General features: G+C 48.2%; 1 protein-coding gene across 2 annotated transcripts in view; it reads right to left on the reverse strand.

Annotated features, from left to right (window-relative positions):
• The window catches only part of tmem63c (transmembrane protein 63C), a 28,508-nt gene extending 14,577 nt beyond the window's left edge, over positions 1–13,931 (reverse strand). For both annotated transcript variants that reach the window (XM_007910544.2, XM_007910546.2), the window contains exons 1-13: positions 13,799–13,931; positions 13,151–13,382; positions 12,093–12,172; positions 11,504–11,591; positions 5,726–5,763; positions 5,507–5,649; positions 5,343–5,394; positions 4,222–4,330; positions 4,065–4,138; positions 3,396–3,476; positions 2,036–2,153; positions 914–1,047; positions 25–147 (exon numbers count right to left, since the gene is read on the reverse strand). In XM_007910544.2, coding sequence (XP_007908735.1) covers positions 25–147; positions 914–1,047; positions 2,036–2,153; positions 3,396–3,476; positions 4,065–4,138; positions 4,222–4,330; positions 5,343–5,394; positions 5,507–5,649; positions 5,726–5,763; positions 11,504–11,591; positions 12,093–12,172; positions 13,151–13,354 — 1,244 coding nt within the window. In that variant the 5' untranslated portion in view covers positions 13,355–13,382; positions 13,799–13,931. The remainder of the gene's footprint in view (positions 1–24; positions 148–913; positions 1,048–2,035; positions 2,154–3,395; positions 3,477–4,064; positions 4,139–4,221; positions 4,331–5,342; positions 5,395–5,506; positions 5,650–5,725; positions 5,764–11,503; positions 11,592–12,092; positions 12,173–13,150; positions 13,383–13,798) is intronic.
• Between the last annotated feature and the right edge of the window lie 3,529 nt (positions 13,932–17,460).

The following is a 17,460-nucleotide window of genomic DNA, read 5'->3' on the forward strand; positions in this document are numbered from 1 at the left end:
ACCATCTCTCGCTGACATTCCTACCAGATGATGTTGTTGGGAGCTGGTGCGTAGCTCACGTTCCACTGGTGGGACTTCACCACAGTGGTGATGCTGGATTGCTGCGGCCGTCGCTGGCACCGCGTCCGTCTGTAATCCTTCACTATACTGGAGAGTGCGAGAGAGTCACAGAACGTGTGAGAGAGAGAGAGAGAAAGACAGAGGATGTGAGAGAGAGAGAGAGAGAGACAGAGCGTGTGAGAGAGAGACAGAGGGTGTGTGTGAGAGAGAGAGAGAGAGAGAGAGACAGGAGGGTGTGTGAGAGAGAGAGAGAGACAGAGCGTGTGAGAGAGACAGAGCGTGTGAGAGAGAGAGACAGAGCGTGTGAGAGAGAGAGAGCGTGTGTGAGAGAGAGAGAGAGAGAGAGCGTGTGAAAGAGAGAGAGAGACAGAGCGTGTGAGAGAGAGAGACAGAGCGTGTGAGAGAGAGAGAGCGTGTGAGAGAGCGAGAGACAGAGCGTGTGAGAGAGAGAGAGACAGAGCGTGTGAGAGAGAGAGAGACAGAGCGTGTGAGAGAGAGAGAGACAGAGCGTGTAAGAAACCGTGAGAGATACAGAGAGAATGTGTGAGGCGGAGGTGTGAGAAACCAAAAGGGACACACAGACAGAGGCTGTGATGTGCAGAGCTGTACAGACCCACCACAGCACAGTGCTGCCTAATTGAAGCCATGCCTTTTATTCTGGAATATTGTAAATGGCAGAAAAACATCTCAATAATAATAATAATCATTATCATGTCTTCAAGACGCGTGTGTGTGTGTGTATGAGGGTGTGAGTGTGTGAGGATTTGGGTGCGTGTGGGCATGTGGTGTTGTGTGGGCGCGTGCGGGCGTGAGGGGGTGTGTGAGGGTGTGCGTGAGTTGCAGACACACTTACACTGCTGTCATCCGATCATCTTGGAATGTTACGAATCCCATTCCTAAACGTTTTAAGGAGATGCGGTTCAGTTCGGCATAAAACTCGTCTGTAAGTTTTTCTTCCAACTCACTGTAATACTGCTCAGCATCCACCTGAGGGTCAGAGAGAGGCAGTACAGTGAGCTATAGCCCATGGTGTCTGTGCTGGGGCTCGCTCCCCCACTGGAGCTCTCTAATCCCATTTGCTTGTTATTTCCTCATATCTGTTAATTTTGTAGATAAATTAGACATTTGCCTCATGTTTGTGGGATATTGCTGGGCACTATGTTTGCCTACATACAGTCACTATACTTGACTGTAATTTCCTGTGAAACGCTTTAGACATGTCTGTGTTCGAGGGGCTGTATGAAATGCGAGGCTTGGTTTACTTATTATTGCTCCCGTATATAAAATATATATTTGCGTTTTTATTGACTTTGGGTGGGGATTCTGAAAGAATAAGATCAAATGGACTGAAGAAATACCTTTCTTTTTTGAGGAATGTATTATTAAAGTCAATTCACTTTACAATATATTCTGTGAAGAGCTTTGAGACATCTCAAAGACTTGATATCAAATGCAATGATTATTGTTATTACTTAGGGTATATTTATTTCTCTCATCTATTCCCCTAATGGGGGAGAAATTCCATCTTGGTCCAGAGTTACTTTGTTTATGAAGCATTTCAAAATCTCCAGAATTTTCAAGACTGAGGTGGATAGATGTGTGTTAGGTCAGGGTATCAAGGGATGTGGGGCAAAGGCATCTAAATTGAGTCAATGTATAGATCAACCATGACCTAATAGAATTGTGGAACAGGCTAGAGGGGCTGAATGACCTCCTCCTGTTCCTATATTCCTATAATGGCCTCTGAATGAAGGCTGCTTAAGTGTTGAGCGAATCGTAAATATTCTGAAATGTTGCATAAAACCAGATCCAGGTGAGAGCACTCAAGGCCTCTTCCCATCATCAGTTGATGGGACTGTGTTCACCCCGTGGCCAGGAAAAGCCAAGACAACCTTAAACCTCTCTAATGGGAGGGAGTCATCGAGCCTCAAGCCCAGATCCTGGAAGTGAAATGCCACCTCCCCACCCCACTCACCTTCGCAAAACCACACTCACAGCAGCAAATTCGAGCACAGGAGTTTGTCCTGATCATTATCTTCCCCTCTTTCTGGGCCTTGGCTGTGAAATACAATCGACCTCTCATTGCCTTATGCCTGAGAGAGAAATTATACAATATTAATGAACCTTTAAAGCATTTCATAGAACACCATTCACGTCATATCTCAAAGTGCTTGACAGGATTTACTGTAAAGTGTAGTAATTGTGTGTTTTGTAGGCAAACTCATAAGAGAGCAACCCCAGTGTGTGTGTCTGCATGCCTGTGTACATTCATGTCTGTGATGTCTGTGTGAGCATGCACATCTTTGTAGCTTGTGTACACGTCTGGGTGTGTGTCTGTCCCACCCACTGGTCAAAGTCACTAACGACACCCTTTGTGTGTCCCTATTTGTCACTCCTACCTAGTCCCAGGTCTTCCTGCCTCACACAGTTAGATATGATGCTCCTCAGGGCTCTACCCTCAGTCTCACTAGATCTAAATCCACCCCCCTCCCCACTCCACTTGCTGACAACATGGGATCCACATGAACATGTCATGATCTAAACTCCCTGCTCCACTCCCAGGCAGCAGACAGTCAGACATCAAATCCTGGACAATATCCTCCATCAGGTACTCTCATCACATTAACATCATATGTGGAGCCTGTAGCTCAGTGGTTAGAGCACTCGCCTCACAAGTAAAAGCACCTGGGTTCGATTCCCGGGCAGAGCAAAATGTTGGGCAAGTTTCCTTACTCCACACGCCTGTTTACCTAGCATTAAGTAGGTTGTTAGTTGATTGGTGGATCGCCTATCCAGAGGGTGATAATTCTTTCCGAAAAAATAACGTGCGCAATTGGCTGCCGCATTTTAATATACGTCAATTCACTTTAGTATATTGTGTGAAGCGCTTTGATACGTCTTGAAGATGTGATATCAAATGCAAGGATTATTAATATTATATGACTCCAAATCACCAACTCTATGCTGAGTCTCAAGAGTTTTATTCATTCCTCAACTCCCCTTCAAACCTTCCATCTGGTATCTGACCAGGTTCTCTTTCCTCCACATCACCCCTGACCTGCACCACAACCAATGCAGCTGAGATCCTCAAATTAATTAACCTCCAGACTCGATACTGTTAAATGCCGCACTAACCAGCCTCCCAGCTCAACCCTCCACCAGCGCCAGACTATCAGCAGCCAGGAGTCGCCATCAACCTCGTCCTCAACTGTCTCCAAAGGCTTCTCAGCCTCATCTTCAACCTTCTCCATGATCTCACCACACCACCCACAACCCCAACTCCCCCCCACATCACCCCTGTGATCTGCTCCCCGTCTGTGTGTGTGATTTCTTACCTCTCAGATTCCAGTTTCATGAGTCTTCGAACATCAAAGCAGAACTGAATGTCACTGACAGTGCAGCCAGGATACGCCTCACTGTAACACACACACACACTCAGCCTCACTGTAACACACACACACACACACACACACACATTGGATCCAAGGTGGATTTGCCCGGCAATAGAATTAGTACAGTGTGAGGCCTGACCGGCCGGGGGCGCGGGCCTCAGCCTCTGCCATGGGGTACTCCATGCGCCTCCCCTACAACCAGGATCCAGCCCCCTCCCACACGAGTCCCGCCTGCCAGTCAGGCCCCGCCCCCGACCGGTCAGGCCCCGCGCCCCCGGCCGGTCAGGCCCCGCGCCCCCGGCCGGTCAAGCCTCACACTGTACTAATTCTATTGCCAGGCAGGTCCACCTTGAATCCAGTTCAGCTGGAAGCGTCCACGCCCCCAACCACACCCCCATCACCTAATTACTGAGCATTTACTGTAGAATTATCCATTATAATCCACCATTCTTTGACGGTAGATCGCCCTCCCCCTCCCCAGCCCCTCCCCTAACCCAGCACCACACACTCCTCCGCCCACCGCCACCCACACCCCTGCTCCTCCCCAGCCCCTACCCAAGCCCTCCACTCGCCCTCCTGCTCCACAGGCCCTCCCGCTCCCCGGCCACTCACTGGAAGTGCTTGGTGAGGAGACCAGGGTCAGAGATTTCCTTTGGAATCTGTGCAATCATCAGCGTCCTCGCCACCTGCTTGAGAAAGAGACATGAGCTGATCATCACTGGCACTGCCCCCCCCCCCCCCACCCCCGCGTGCTCTAACTGTGACCCACCTTCTCATTCTCCTGATATTCCAGCTGCAGCGAGTGATGGGTCATACAGCTCACTGTCATCAGGAAATAAATCAGTGCAAAGATACTGTGCAGCCAGAGCAGCCCATCCCTGCAAACCAGAGAACATCAGTCTCAATGTTACTGCCTTACAGCCTCACACAGCAGCGTCAGTGTCACTGCTGTCCTGTCAGACATCAAGTCCTGGATGAGAGAGAGAGCTGACTTTCTACAGTTAAACGTCAACAAGACCGAGGATCCTGACTGGCTCCCGTCAGCGCCTCCTCACCTCAGACGCTGACAGTATCATCATCCATGGGGCTCACTCCCCCTCACTGAGCTAGTCCCGAACCTTGGGGTCTCATTTGTCCCTCAACTACCCCATATCTGCGCCATGACCCGCTCTGCCTTCCCCACCTCCGCAACATCACCCGGCTCCGCCACTGTCTAACTCCATAGGCCCCCGAGACCCTCACACCCGCCTTCATTACATCCAAGCTCTATTACGCAAACTCCCTGCTTGTCAGCCTCCTCCCTCCATAGGCTGCAGATCATCCAGAACTCTGCAGCTATGTGTCCTCTCCCGCACCAGCCTCCGTGACCCTATCACGCCCCTCTTCGCTCAACTCCACTGCCTTCCCAACACTAGGAGGATACAGTTCAAGATCCTGACCCTCACTTTCAGAGGCCTCCATGGTCTTGCTCACCCCTACCTCTGCCACCTCCTAACCCCCTACCATCCTGCCCACTCCCTCCGCTCAGCAGGCTCCGCCTGCTTCACGTCCCCCACCTCGCCTGCTCCACCATTGGCGGGCAGGCTTTCTGCCACTCCTCCAGTCCCTCCATCTCACCACCTCCCTTGCCTCCTTCAAGACTTGTTTCAAGATCCTCCTCTTCTACCATTACTCTGGTCACTCTCCTTCCCCGCCTACCCTCCACCCTCCCTGATCTTGACCCCCAGCTCGGGTCCAAAACACTGATTGTTTAGCCCCTTGTGACGTCCTCCTGACATGAAGGGCATTGTACACATGTAATATTGTTGTTATTAGTGTTGCAGCCTCACACAGCAGAGTTACAACAAACACAGGAGTGAAGCGCTCCTCCCTCTTCTTCACTTCACTTACTCAGCTGGTACATTTGCAATCGTTGTGCGTCCGAAATGCTGTGGACTTGAACCTGCAATAGAAATATTCACAATGTAACTACCCCTCCCCCACTGCCCCCCTCCCCCAAACACGGCCCCCCACCCCCTCAGCCCCTCTCCCCCTCAGCCCCCTCCCCCTCTTACCCAGTAGATCACCAGAGAAGTTGACCGGGAGGATGATCCCAATGGACAGGACACAGATCAGTGTGAGCAGCACCAGGATGTGGCGCTGGAACGAGAGGTAGATGGTGGCATCGATGCCGCTCTTACACTGAATCTCCGAATCCCTGGAAACAAACAGAAATAACATCATCTCCAAACGGCAGCACATGTACAAACGGTGCCTGACAGACTGGTGCTTACCTCATGTAATAGAGAGACGAGAGCCAGGAGCAGAACCCCTGCGAGGGAAAGAGAACAGACGGAAATTCAATACAAATAACAATAACAATGCTCTTGGCACAGAGTAGGTACAGCCTGCAGACAGTCTGTGGGCAATTTTCACTAATGGAATTAGTCCACAACTTGTATCAGATATCATCATATCTTCTGGTCCAGCGTACAATAATGTTTTGGCATGTCATGAGCTGTCCTGTAATGGTCCTCCCACCATCCTGAAGGCAGCTGCCTGCCAGATTGCTGTTGAGGAAATCTGAGACAACAGCTGCCGGAAAGGGTTAGTGACACATATGTAAGTCCAGCGCCTGGAATCCACCGTGATCGGCCTGTGGAGACGCCAGCAGCTGCTGCTTAAACTCCACACGGGCAAATGGTGGAAGCATCACTCAATGGGAAGGGTTGTGCCCGAGCTGTGATGGTGGAAGATGGTGCTCTCACACATTTCATGCTGAGCCGTGTTGCCCACAAGGAAATTTGCCATCCAAAATTAGCTCAAAGCTGCACTTCATAAAATTATAAACCACAGAAGGAGCTTCCAATTCAACCCCACTCCCCCGCTCTCTCCCCATTGCCCTGATCAACTCCACTCCCCCGCGCTCTCCCCATCGCCCTGATCAACCCCACTCCCTTGCGCTCTTCCCATAGCCCTGATCAACCCCACTCCCCCCGCTCTCTCCCCATAGCCCTGATCAACCCCACTCCCCCCGCTCTCTCCCCATAGCCCTGATCAACCCCACTCCCCCCGCTCTCTCCCCATAGCTCTGATCAACCCCACTCCCCCGCTCTCTCCCCATAGCCCTGATCAACCCCACTCCCCCCTGCTCTCCCCATAGCCCTGATCAACCCCACTCCCCCGCGCTCTTCCCATAGCCCTGATCAACCCCACTCCCCCCGCTCTCTCCCCTGCGCTCTTCCCATAGCCCTGATCAACCCCACTCCCCCCGCTCTCTCCCCATAACTCTGAACAACCCCACTCCCCCGCTCTCTCCCCATAACTCTGAACAACCCCACTCGCCCGCTCTCTCCCCATAACCCTGATCAACCCCACTCCCCTGCTCTCTCCTCATAGCCCTGATCAACCCCACTCCCCCCGCTCTCTCCCCATAGCCCTGATCAACCCTACTCCCCCGCTCTCTCCCCATAATCCTGATCAACCCCACTCCCCTGCTCTCCCCCCATAGCCCTGATCAACCCCACTCCCCCGCGCTCTACCCATAGCCCTGATCAACCCCACTCCCCCGCGCTCTACCCATAGCCCTGATCAACCCCACTCCCCCGCGCTCTACCCATAGCCCTGCATACTTGTCCTCCCCAAATAATAATCTATTTCTCTCTTAAAAGCTTTTATCGAATCAGCTTCCACCGGCCTTTCAGGCAATGGATTCCAGATCCCAACAACTCACCGTGTGAAAACATTTCTCCTCACCTCCCCTCTGTTTCTTTTAACAACTATTTTAACTCGGTGCCCTCGGGTTACTGACCCACCCGCCAGTGGAAATAGTTTCTCCTTGTTCTCCCTATCGAATCCCCTCATCATTTTGAAAACTTCTATTAAGTCTCCTCTTAACCTTCTCTGCTCCAAGGAGAATAATCCGAGCTTCTCGAGCCTCTCCTGATAACTGAAGTCTCTCATTCCTGGTACCATTCTGGTCAATCTCCTTCACACCCTTTCCAATGCCTTGACATCCTTCCTAAAGTGTGGGCCCAGAACTGAGCACAGTCTGTAGCTGAGGCCTAACCCGTGTTTTATATAAAGGTTCATCATAACTTCCTGACTGTTTTATTCTATGCCCCTATTTATAAAGCCGTGTATCCCGGATGCTTTTTTTTAACAGCTTTATCTACCTGTTGTGCGACCTTCAAAGATTTACTTAAATGAACCCCCAGGTCTCTCTGTTCATTCAACCCCTTTAAGATTGTAGCAAATATACGGTCAATTCACTTTACAGTATATTCTGTGAAGCTCTTTGAGACGTCTAGAAGACGTGAATAGTGTTATATCAAATGCAAGGATTATTATTATTATTATCTAACTTATATTGCCTCTCCTCAGTCTTCCTCCCAAAATGCATCACTTCACATTTCTCCACATTAAACATCATCTGCCACGTGTCTGCCCAGTTTCCCAGTCTGTCTATGTCCTCTTGCAGTCTGTTACTATCCTCCTCACTGTTTACTACTTTCCTCGCTTAGTATCATCTGCAAACTTGGAAATTGTCCTCCCTATACCCAAGTCCAGATCATTTATATAGATCACAAACAGCAGTGGTCCCAATACTGATCCCTGGGGGACACCACTGCACACTTCCTCCTGTCAGAGAAACAACTGTTCACCACCACTCTCTGCTTTCTGTCTCCCAGACAGTTCTGTATCCACTGCCACTGTCCCTTTAATACCGGGGGCTTCCATTTTGCTGACAAGTTTCTTATGTGGCACATCATCAAACACCTTTTGAAAATCCATATAAACTACATCAACTGCACTATCTTCATCCACCCTCTCCGTTACTTCATCAAAAACCTCTATCAGGTTTGTTAGACACAATTTACCTTTAACAAACCCATGTTGCCTGTCCTTTATTAACCCATATTTTTCAAAGTGAAAATTAATTGTGTCCCAGATTATAGTCTCTTGAAGTTCCCCCACTACTGACGTCAGGCTGACTGGCCTGTAGTTCCCGGGTTTATCCTTCTGTCCCATTTTGTACAGATGAGTAATCTTTGCAACCCTCCATACCTCTGGAACCACCCTAATGTCCAAGGAGGATTGTGACATTGGCTGCATCCTTTTCTTTTGTGAAGACAGATGCAAAGTACATCAGCCATGCCCTCTGCCTCCAAAAGAAGATTTCCTCTTTGGTCCCTACCTATCCTACCTTTGACTAACCTTTTATTCTTTATGCTTACAAAATACCTTTACTTTTATGATACCCACTAATCTTTTCTCATACAATAATTCCTTTCTCAGTTCTCCTCTGTACTTTCTATATTCTATTTGATTATCTTCTGTATTTTGAACCTGTCATTTATCATAAACCTCCTTTTTCGGTTTTATTTTAATACCAATTTCCTTATTCATCCAGGGAGGTTTGGATGCCCTACCTTTACCCTATGTGGGAATGTATTTGTTCTGTCCTTGAAGACTTCCCATTGCTCATTATAATAATAATAATCCTTGCATTTGATATAGCGCTTTTCACGTCGGGAGGACGTCCCAAAGCGCTTCACAGAACACACTGTAAAGTGAATTGACTGTATATTTGTGGGTGAACGCGGCAGCCAATTGCACACAGCAATGTCTCACAAATAGTCGTAGATTGAAAATTACCAATTTATTATTGCTTTTGGTTTTGGAGGGATTATTATTAGGCTCTGTGTGGAGTAAGGAAACTTGCCCAAGGTTTCACCCTCTACCTGGAATTGAACTCAGGTCTCTCACTTGCAAAGCGAGTGCTCTAACCACTGAGCTACAGGACTCCATTAGCTGTTTTATCTACCAATCTTTCTTTCGAGTCCACCTTGGCTACATCCCTTTTTAACTCACTGAAATTAGCCTCTTCCAGTTGAGTATCTTCATCTTTGAATGTTCCTTGTCCCTTTCCATAGTACTCTAAACCTAATGGTGTTGTGATCACTGTTGTCCAGATGCTCTCCTACTGACACCTGCTCTACTTGCACCACTTCATTCTCTAGCACTAGATCCAGCACTGCTTCCTTCCTCGTTGGGCTGGAAACGTACTGATCCAGAAAGTTATCCTGCACACATTTCAGGAATCCTTCCCCCTCCTTGCCCTTTACACTGTTATTTTGCCAGTCTATGTTTGGATAATTGAAGTCTCCCATTATCACTATTCTATTGGTTTTGCATCTTTCTGAAATCTGCTGCAGATTTTCTTGTCTATCTCCTTCCCACTATTTGGTGGTCTATAGTACATACCTAACAGAGTAACAGCTCCTTTTCTGCTCCTTAACACTAACCAAATAGATTCTGTTTTTGAACCCTCTAGCACATCATTCTTTTCCAGGGCCGTAACAACGTCTTTAATCAATATTGCCCCCCGCACCATCCTTCCTTTTTTTCCTTCCCTATCCCTCCTGAATACATTGTAGCCAGGAATATTCAGCTCCCATTCCTGCCCTTGTTTGAGCCAGGTCTCCACAATTGCCACTACATTATAACCCCATTTGGCAATCTGAGCCGCAGCTCACCAACCTTATTTGTCACACTCCAAACATTTATGTACATGCACTCCAAGACCAACCGAGTCTGTTCTGCATTTTTTCCCCCGTCTAATCCCTCCTTTTTCTAGATTACTCATTACATTGCTATTCGTCTCTCCCAATCCTCTACGTAAGGTGTTTGTCCACTCTAATGCTACATCTTGATTCCCTTTCCCCCTCAAAATTCCCCCTTCCCCACAGCACTAGTTGACCTCCCTGCAAGGACATTGGTCCCAGCCCTGTTCAGGTGTAACCCATTCACCTTGTACAGGTCCCATTTGCCCCAGAACTGGTCCCAATGATCCAGGAACCTGAAGCCCTCCTTTCTGCACCATTTGTCTGCTGTTTTGATATTCACTTGCACAAGGCACTGGGAGTAATCCAGAGATCATCATCTTTGTTTAGCTTTTTCCCTAGTTTCTGATACTCTTTGTAGGATCTCAGCCCTTTTTTTCTCTACGTCATGAATCCCAACATGGACCACGACTTCTGGATTCCCTTCCCCCTGTAGAATGTTTTGTACCCATTCTGTGATGTCTTCAACTCTGGCACCAGGGAGGCAACATACCAGGCGTCTTTGGTTGCAGAAACATCTGTCCACTCCCTTCACCATTGCACTGACTCTTCCCTGTGTCCCCCTGTGCATCTGTTTATTTTTGACTCCCCTCCCCAGAGGTGTCATCACCCTCACCGGGATTCAGTACAGAGAACTGGTTTGTGAGTGCCACACTCTCAGGGGATTTCTGCACTGCCCATCCCCGCTTCCTGCCATGCCGGGTGGTCACCCATTCACTCTCTTTCCAAACCCTCTGTGGCTGTGGGGTGACCACCTCCTGAAACGTTCGATCCATGAACTCTTCAGCCTCCCGTGTGCTATGTAGTTACTCCAGCCTCTCCTCGAGCTCAACCCTGAGCTCCAGCTCGAGCAGCCGGAGGCACTTCCTACACATGTTTGTCCAGAACACATAAAGCATCCTGGAGTTCCCGCATTAAACACATTGTGCATGCAACTGGTCTCCTGCCGTATTCCCAGACATGTTTTATATTAATATAACTTATATATTTTATAATTATGCACCAAGATCCCCCCCTGCGCCAAGTTCTCCCCCTGCACCAAGTTCCCACTCTCAGCAAATTCCCACTCTGTTCCACCTCACTCAGTTAACCTCCTCACACTGCTGGGCTCTCTGTTGAGACATCTTAAAGCGCATCACAGGATATACTGTAAAGTGGATTTGACTGTGTATTTTGGTGGGTGAATCACAGCAGCCAGTCCCATAAACAGCCATGGAATGAGTGACCATTTTGTTTTATTGACCAGGACACTGGGGAGAAACTCCCTTCGCTTTTCAAATAGTGCCATGGGAGCTCTAATGTCCATCTGAACAGGCAGAAGTAACCTCAGTTTAATCTCTCATCCGAAGGATGGCATCTCTGACAGTGGAGCCAAAACCATGACATTGACATTTGTTACCTGAACTTCTGTCCATTGTTACTTATAGCAACAGGAACCCAACTTACCACATCCTTACTCTCCACATCTGAGGGGCTGGATTCAGATGGAGATTTCTCTTTATCCGTCTGCTCCCCATAGAATAGAGACGTTACACTGGGAACAACAGAGAATAGCAGTGAACGTCCACCTGCCTACACTAAACCTCACACCCTGAGCCTGTCCCTCTTATTCTGCTGCCTGGGAACATCTGAAATACCCTAAGATTATCTCATTTTTCCTTGTAGTTCATCCCCCCAGCCCTGTAACCAACCACAATATACTCAGTTCTCCAGATATGTTCTGCCCAGAGCTGAACTGATTTAAGCCAGACTCAGGATCTGATTTGATTGTAATCTAGGATCCTGCTGCATCAACCAAGGAGGAGCAGGTGATCAGAGGGTTAATTCAGGACGGATATTAAAATTTGTGTGAGAGAGGCTGGTGTTGGCCTTTTTCTGAGATCAGCCAAACAGGATTATATTGTCTGGCTCCAGGATATTCAAATGTCAGATCAGAAAGCGCGACACCCCAGATTCCAAGAAAAGTCCAGCCCTCGGGGAAAAGACATGATAAAGCAAACCCGACACCAAATTCTATATTTTCTCAGGCTCCAACCTGTCATTATCCATCAACAGAGCCAAGCGCCCATAATCCCAGGCCGCCTTCCTCAGGCAGGAGAACACCAGCAGCAGCACCTGGGAACAGACACCATCAGACACCATCATTATCTCCCCTTAATTACAATCACTATCTGTCATTAAATGTACTGAACATCTATTAAACTGAATGCTGAAATACAGAATAAAGCTCCCTCTACACTGTGCGTCCACACTCCCAGGTCAGGGGTAGAGACACAGTAAAGCTCCTCTACACTGTGCGTCCACACTCCCAGGTCAGGGGTAGAGACACAGTAAAGCTCCCTCTACACTGTGCGTCCACACTCCCAGGTCAGGGTTAGAGACACAGTAAAGCTCCCTCTACACTGTAAGTCCGTCCACACACTGAGGTCAGAGTTGGAGACACAGTAAAGCTCCCTCTGCACTGTCTGTCCACAATCCAGGTCAGTGACAGCTGGGAGTTGAGTTCTCTCTGTGGTGTCAGTGTGACTGTTAGCTCAGAGCTGAGTCACACATGTTGATGGAGGGAGCTGGGATGTGACTGAGGCAGTGCCAGACACTGGGGCTTATCAATGGGAGTAGATTTGTAATTTAAGGTTGCAATTCTTTACACTTGGATTTAGACGATAATAATCCTTGAATTTGGTATAACACCTTTCACATCGGGAGGAGGTCTTAAAGCCTTTCACTGTAAAATGTAGTGACTATTATCTGCAGGTGAATGCATCAGCCCGACTGCAGACAGCGATGACCCACAAACAGCCATGAAAGGAATGACTAATTTTATTTGAGGGATTGTTGGCCAGGAAACTGGGAGATAAGATTGGTTTCTCATTTCGAGTAGTACCAGGGTTATTTGAGTAATAACCGAGTTCCAAGATGGTTAAAGAGGTCCCAGCGGGACAAAGAGCAGGAAGCTAACCAGCAAGACTGTGAGAGGGGCTGTGATTGTGAGAGGGGCTGTGAGAGGGGCTGTGATTGTGAGAGGGGCTGTGAGAGGGGCTGGAAACTTTAACAAGCAGTAACACACAACAAGCTGACAGTTCAAACCCTTACCATCCACAGGACAACATTAGTGGCCAGGACAGTGGGGATCCCGCCAAAGGGTAGCCCCTGAAGTACAGTGCTGCGGGCCTGCGAATTATAACAGTGTCCGACCGTTACATTGTTTATTGTGGTGAGAAACTTAATAACATTGAATTGCATTTTATGCCCATGAATGGAGAACGACGTGTGATTGTCAAACTGAGTGGTCTCCATCGTGTCTATCTGGTCTTAGCGTCTCCTCCTGTACACAGATAAACACACAGGATAATCCCGAGTTACTCCATGTCCCAGAGGATAAACTCCATATAATGTCACTCTAGATAACATCATTAATGTCTGACAGAGGTTGAGAGTAGTTAAGTGCAATTATGAATAGAAGTTGGGCATCTTACAAACTCATTCACACGCACATATTCACATACTCAAATCTACACACACACACATGCAGATTTGTGTAGGAATACACACATTCTCTCACCCACAAATTTACATAAACATTCACTGGTGTAAACACCACAAACACTCATTCAGACCAGGGTGCACTCCCATGCATCCACATCCACTCACAAGCATCTCCTTAGACTCTCCCAGGTATATAAGTGCAGTATACTTGTGTTCATGTGCTCAGGTAACCCCAAACCCAGTCCCAGCATTTACCTGAACAGAGTAATAGAATTGTTGGGTGACAGTAGCTGGATCCTGGGTTTAGGATGGAATCTGGGCCCAGAGTTGCAGCACAGAATTCCCTTCCCCACAGAACAGAGGAACAGCTTTTGTATTGCTTCCCTTAGCAGGAATTGCTCAGCATTTGCTGGGATTGCAGAGGCTGCAGCAGTCGCTGGGATCAAGACAACAGCAGGCAGATACCAGGCACTGAAACAAGAGAACAGCTCAGTTTGAGGGCTGCACAAAGCAGCAGATTCCATTAGTGCAATCAATACAACTCTGTGTTTCTCCAGAGTATAAACCAAAGCTACTGCAATCACCTCACTCACCCTTACACATCTCACACCCACACTCACTTGCACACACACACACACATATATACTAATAACAAAGTACATCTTCACACAGAGGTTTGCATAATAACAATAGCAACTTGCATTTATACAGCGCCCTCCGTGCCAGACAGTGTCTTTGAGCGCTTAATTGTTACACAGTTTTGCATAGACACGGAAACACACCAACACACCAATTGGCCCAAACAAACCAGAGAGTGTTTCACATGTTTGCCACCCACCATAGAAACTGCCTTGGAACTTAATATACATTCTCTCCCTGGAGGGATGGACCCTGGCTACTGAACTCTAGAGTTTAGGTGAAGGTTGGGGAGAGCTGGCACTGCTGGACACCAACCAGCTAAAACATGGTTTGCTTAGGGGGCTCTCAGTGAACAGGTAACAGGTCAGCTGGTTTCAAGGCTTGAATGGTTTGAAAAGAAAGTTATAGTTAAGGTCTTCTGGTTCTAGGTGTGGTCAGATGTCTCCATTTACCAAGTTTAGTGCTGACTTCCCCTCCCCTCGCTGATGTCACTGAAATTCTCATGGGCTTTATGGTGCTCCAGGAGAGGCCCGATCTCAGCAGAGGCCTGGTTCCAGGAGCCAGCACAAGGTTTCCCTGCCCCTCCTGCTGCCCCAACATCCACTCTCGACCATCGCCACAGTGCAGAGCATTCCTGAGTCACATCACCTGTTATACACAGACGATGGGAGCACGAGGAGTGGGTAAGCTCCATTCTCAGCTTGGGTTACAGCAATGTATCACTTCTGTGCTACAAACTAAAGCAAATGGAGGTGAGGGAGGAAAGTCAGATACTCCAGTTGGACCCTGCTATGTTATATATATAACATACACAGATATCTCAGCACGTTTTACAGGTGGAGTCCAATTGTACTCAGGCCCGACACCACCAGGTGGGAGATTTATTTTGAAATCAATAATTAAACATCACTGAAAGCACAAACATAGAAATGCACTAAACAAGTTGCACAAACTCAATTTAATTAGAACCAGAGGCAGGCTGTGCCCTGTGCGCAACACACACGGACACACACACACACACAGGCGCTGATAATTCCCTTCCCTATACAGATTGTTTGCAAACTTATCCTACAATGGAATTCTTTTCTTACACCTTCTCTCATGAAAACAAGGCCTATGAGCGTATCGCTCCCGTTCTTGCCTGGCTTCACTGACTTCCCAGAGATCAAGATCTTCGACCTCACTTTTAAATCTTTCCAGTTCTACTTCTGGACCCTGTAAAACCCTCCCACCCCCCAACTCTGCTCAGCAGGCCCCGCCCTGCCTACCCCACCAATGGTGGTCAAGCCTTCAGCCTTTCTATTCCCCATCCTCTGGTAACCATCCCGAAGTCCCTTTACCTCGCCCCTTCCCTCAAGTTCTGCCTCAAGACCTTCCTCTTTGACCTCGCTTTCGATCAACACTGCTGCTCGATCAACACCAATTGGCTGCTGTGTCTCGCCCACAAAATACACAGTCACTCCACTTTACAGTATATTCTGTGAAGCGCTTTGCAACGTCTCAACTTGATAAGGCACTATATCAAATGCAAGCATTATTATTATCTTCCCATCAACCCACCCACCCCCTTGGCTCCCCACCCCTCTTAATCCATCCTCCAGCTTTGGTACAAACCTCACTGTCCAACACATTGGAACTCCCTCCCAATGTGAAAGGCGCTAAATAAATGCAATTTGTTGTTGTTGTGAGACTGGAAGCAAGTGTCAGTATTGCAGATGAGCAGAATTCTATCCTCGTTGAGGCCTTAAATTTCTCAGATTTGTGGACTGATGACCATCATCATAAAAAGGGAGATTGTGCTAAATTTTGAAAAAGTTTTAAATTCAGGATGTTTTTCTAGTTTTTTTTAACGATGGAAACGCCCTTCAAATTAACAACAGCATTACATGTGTAAAGCGCCTTTGACGTTGGGAGGACGTCCCAAATAGTCAGAATTTCGGATCCAAGCTGGGGGTCAGGATCAGGGAGGGTGGAGGCCAGCGGGGGAAGCAGGGTGATCGAAGGCAAGGTCTTGAAATGGGTCTTGAAGGAGGCAAGGGAGGGGGCGAGGCGGAGGGACTGCGGGATGGAGTTCCAAAATTTAACACTGAAAAATTCATTTGCAAAATTAGGTATTTTTAAAGCATTTGCTTAAGCCTAAAACAGAGAATTTGGGACCCTGAGGGCCACACGTGCACCTTCCAGCAGTTTCTGGTTAATGATCAGGAGTGGAATCCAAAGCCCAGACAGAGATCAGTCGAGATCCCATCTTGTGATCACCTGCACTGGGAGCTCACTCAGCATTCACTGAGCTGAGACACACCACATAACAGTAACTTACCCCCTGAGCCACCCAAGGCCTGGCAAACACTGAGCAAAATTCTACAGCAGCGGCCTGGGGGCAAGTGGTACATTGTAGGGTGGGGAGAGGTAAAGGGGGGGATAAGGAAAGGCTGGTAGCAAAGCATGGGAGCGAAGGAGTGGGAGAGAGAATGTGGGGGAGGAAGGAGAAAATATATAAAAACACAAGCTTTTGGGCCACAGCTGACAAGCCCTCACTCACACGCCTTCTGAATAAAGAGAAAGTGTGAGATGTGCTGCAGCTCCAGCACTGACTGAGGAACATGCACTCCCTGTACTCACACCAACAGTCAGCCTCGGCCAGGAACACACACAGGGATCAGGGAATGCGCGGAGTCTCGAAGGGTCTGACGATGCAGGAACACTGTATAGACTCCGCTCCTGACTGCTCTCTCCTCAGCACTGCACAGATGTCTGTTGGTTCAGTAATAAGCAAAGGACCTCCCCACTGCTGATTTCTCACAGCTTGTGTGGCTGCAGGCAAAGTGCTGCCAATCGCTGATTCACCCGCAGGCTACTACAGTACAGTGGTGAGTAATGATCCTGTCACTGCAAATGTACTGCACAGTGTACCTCTGAGTGCAAGTGAGTCAGCAAGACACAAGCTGCAGAGCAAAGCAATTAGTTGTAATTGCCTCTCCACCACTGCAGGCAAACCTGGGATCCTGATCAGCTCTGAGTTGCTATTCAGTGGTTTGGAACCAACCCTGGAGCTCTCACACCAAATGATGAACAAACAGCAAAATGCAGATCCAAAAAAACACAGCCCTGAACACAAACAGCACATACAACAGGGAAACAGGCCAATTGGCCCAACTTGAAGGCAACATTATTTGTATTCCACTGTGTCAGCCTCAATCAGTTGGTAGCACTCTTGCCTGAGGTTGTAGGCTCAAACCCCACATTGGGACTTAGAACTCACATAATATCTGGGGAAG

The sequence above is a fragment of the Callorhinchus milii genome, unplaced genomic scaffold, assembly GCF_018977255.1.
Source record: "Callorhinchus milii isolate IMCB2004 unplaced genomic scaffold, IMCB_Cmil_1.0 Scaffold54, whole genome shotgun sequence".
Lineage (NCBI taxonomy): Eukaryota > Metazoa > Chordata > Chondrichthyes > Chimaeriformes > Callorhinchidae > Callorhinchus > Callorhinchus milii.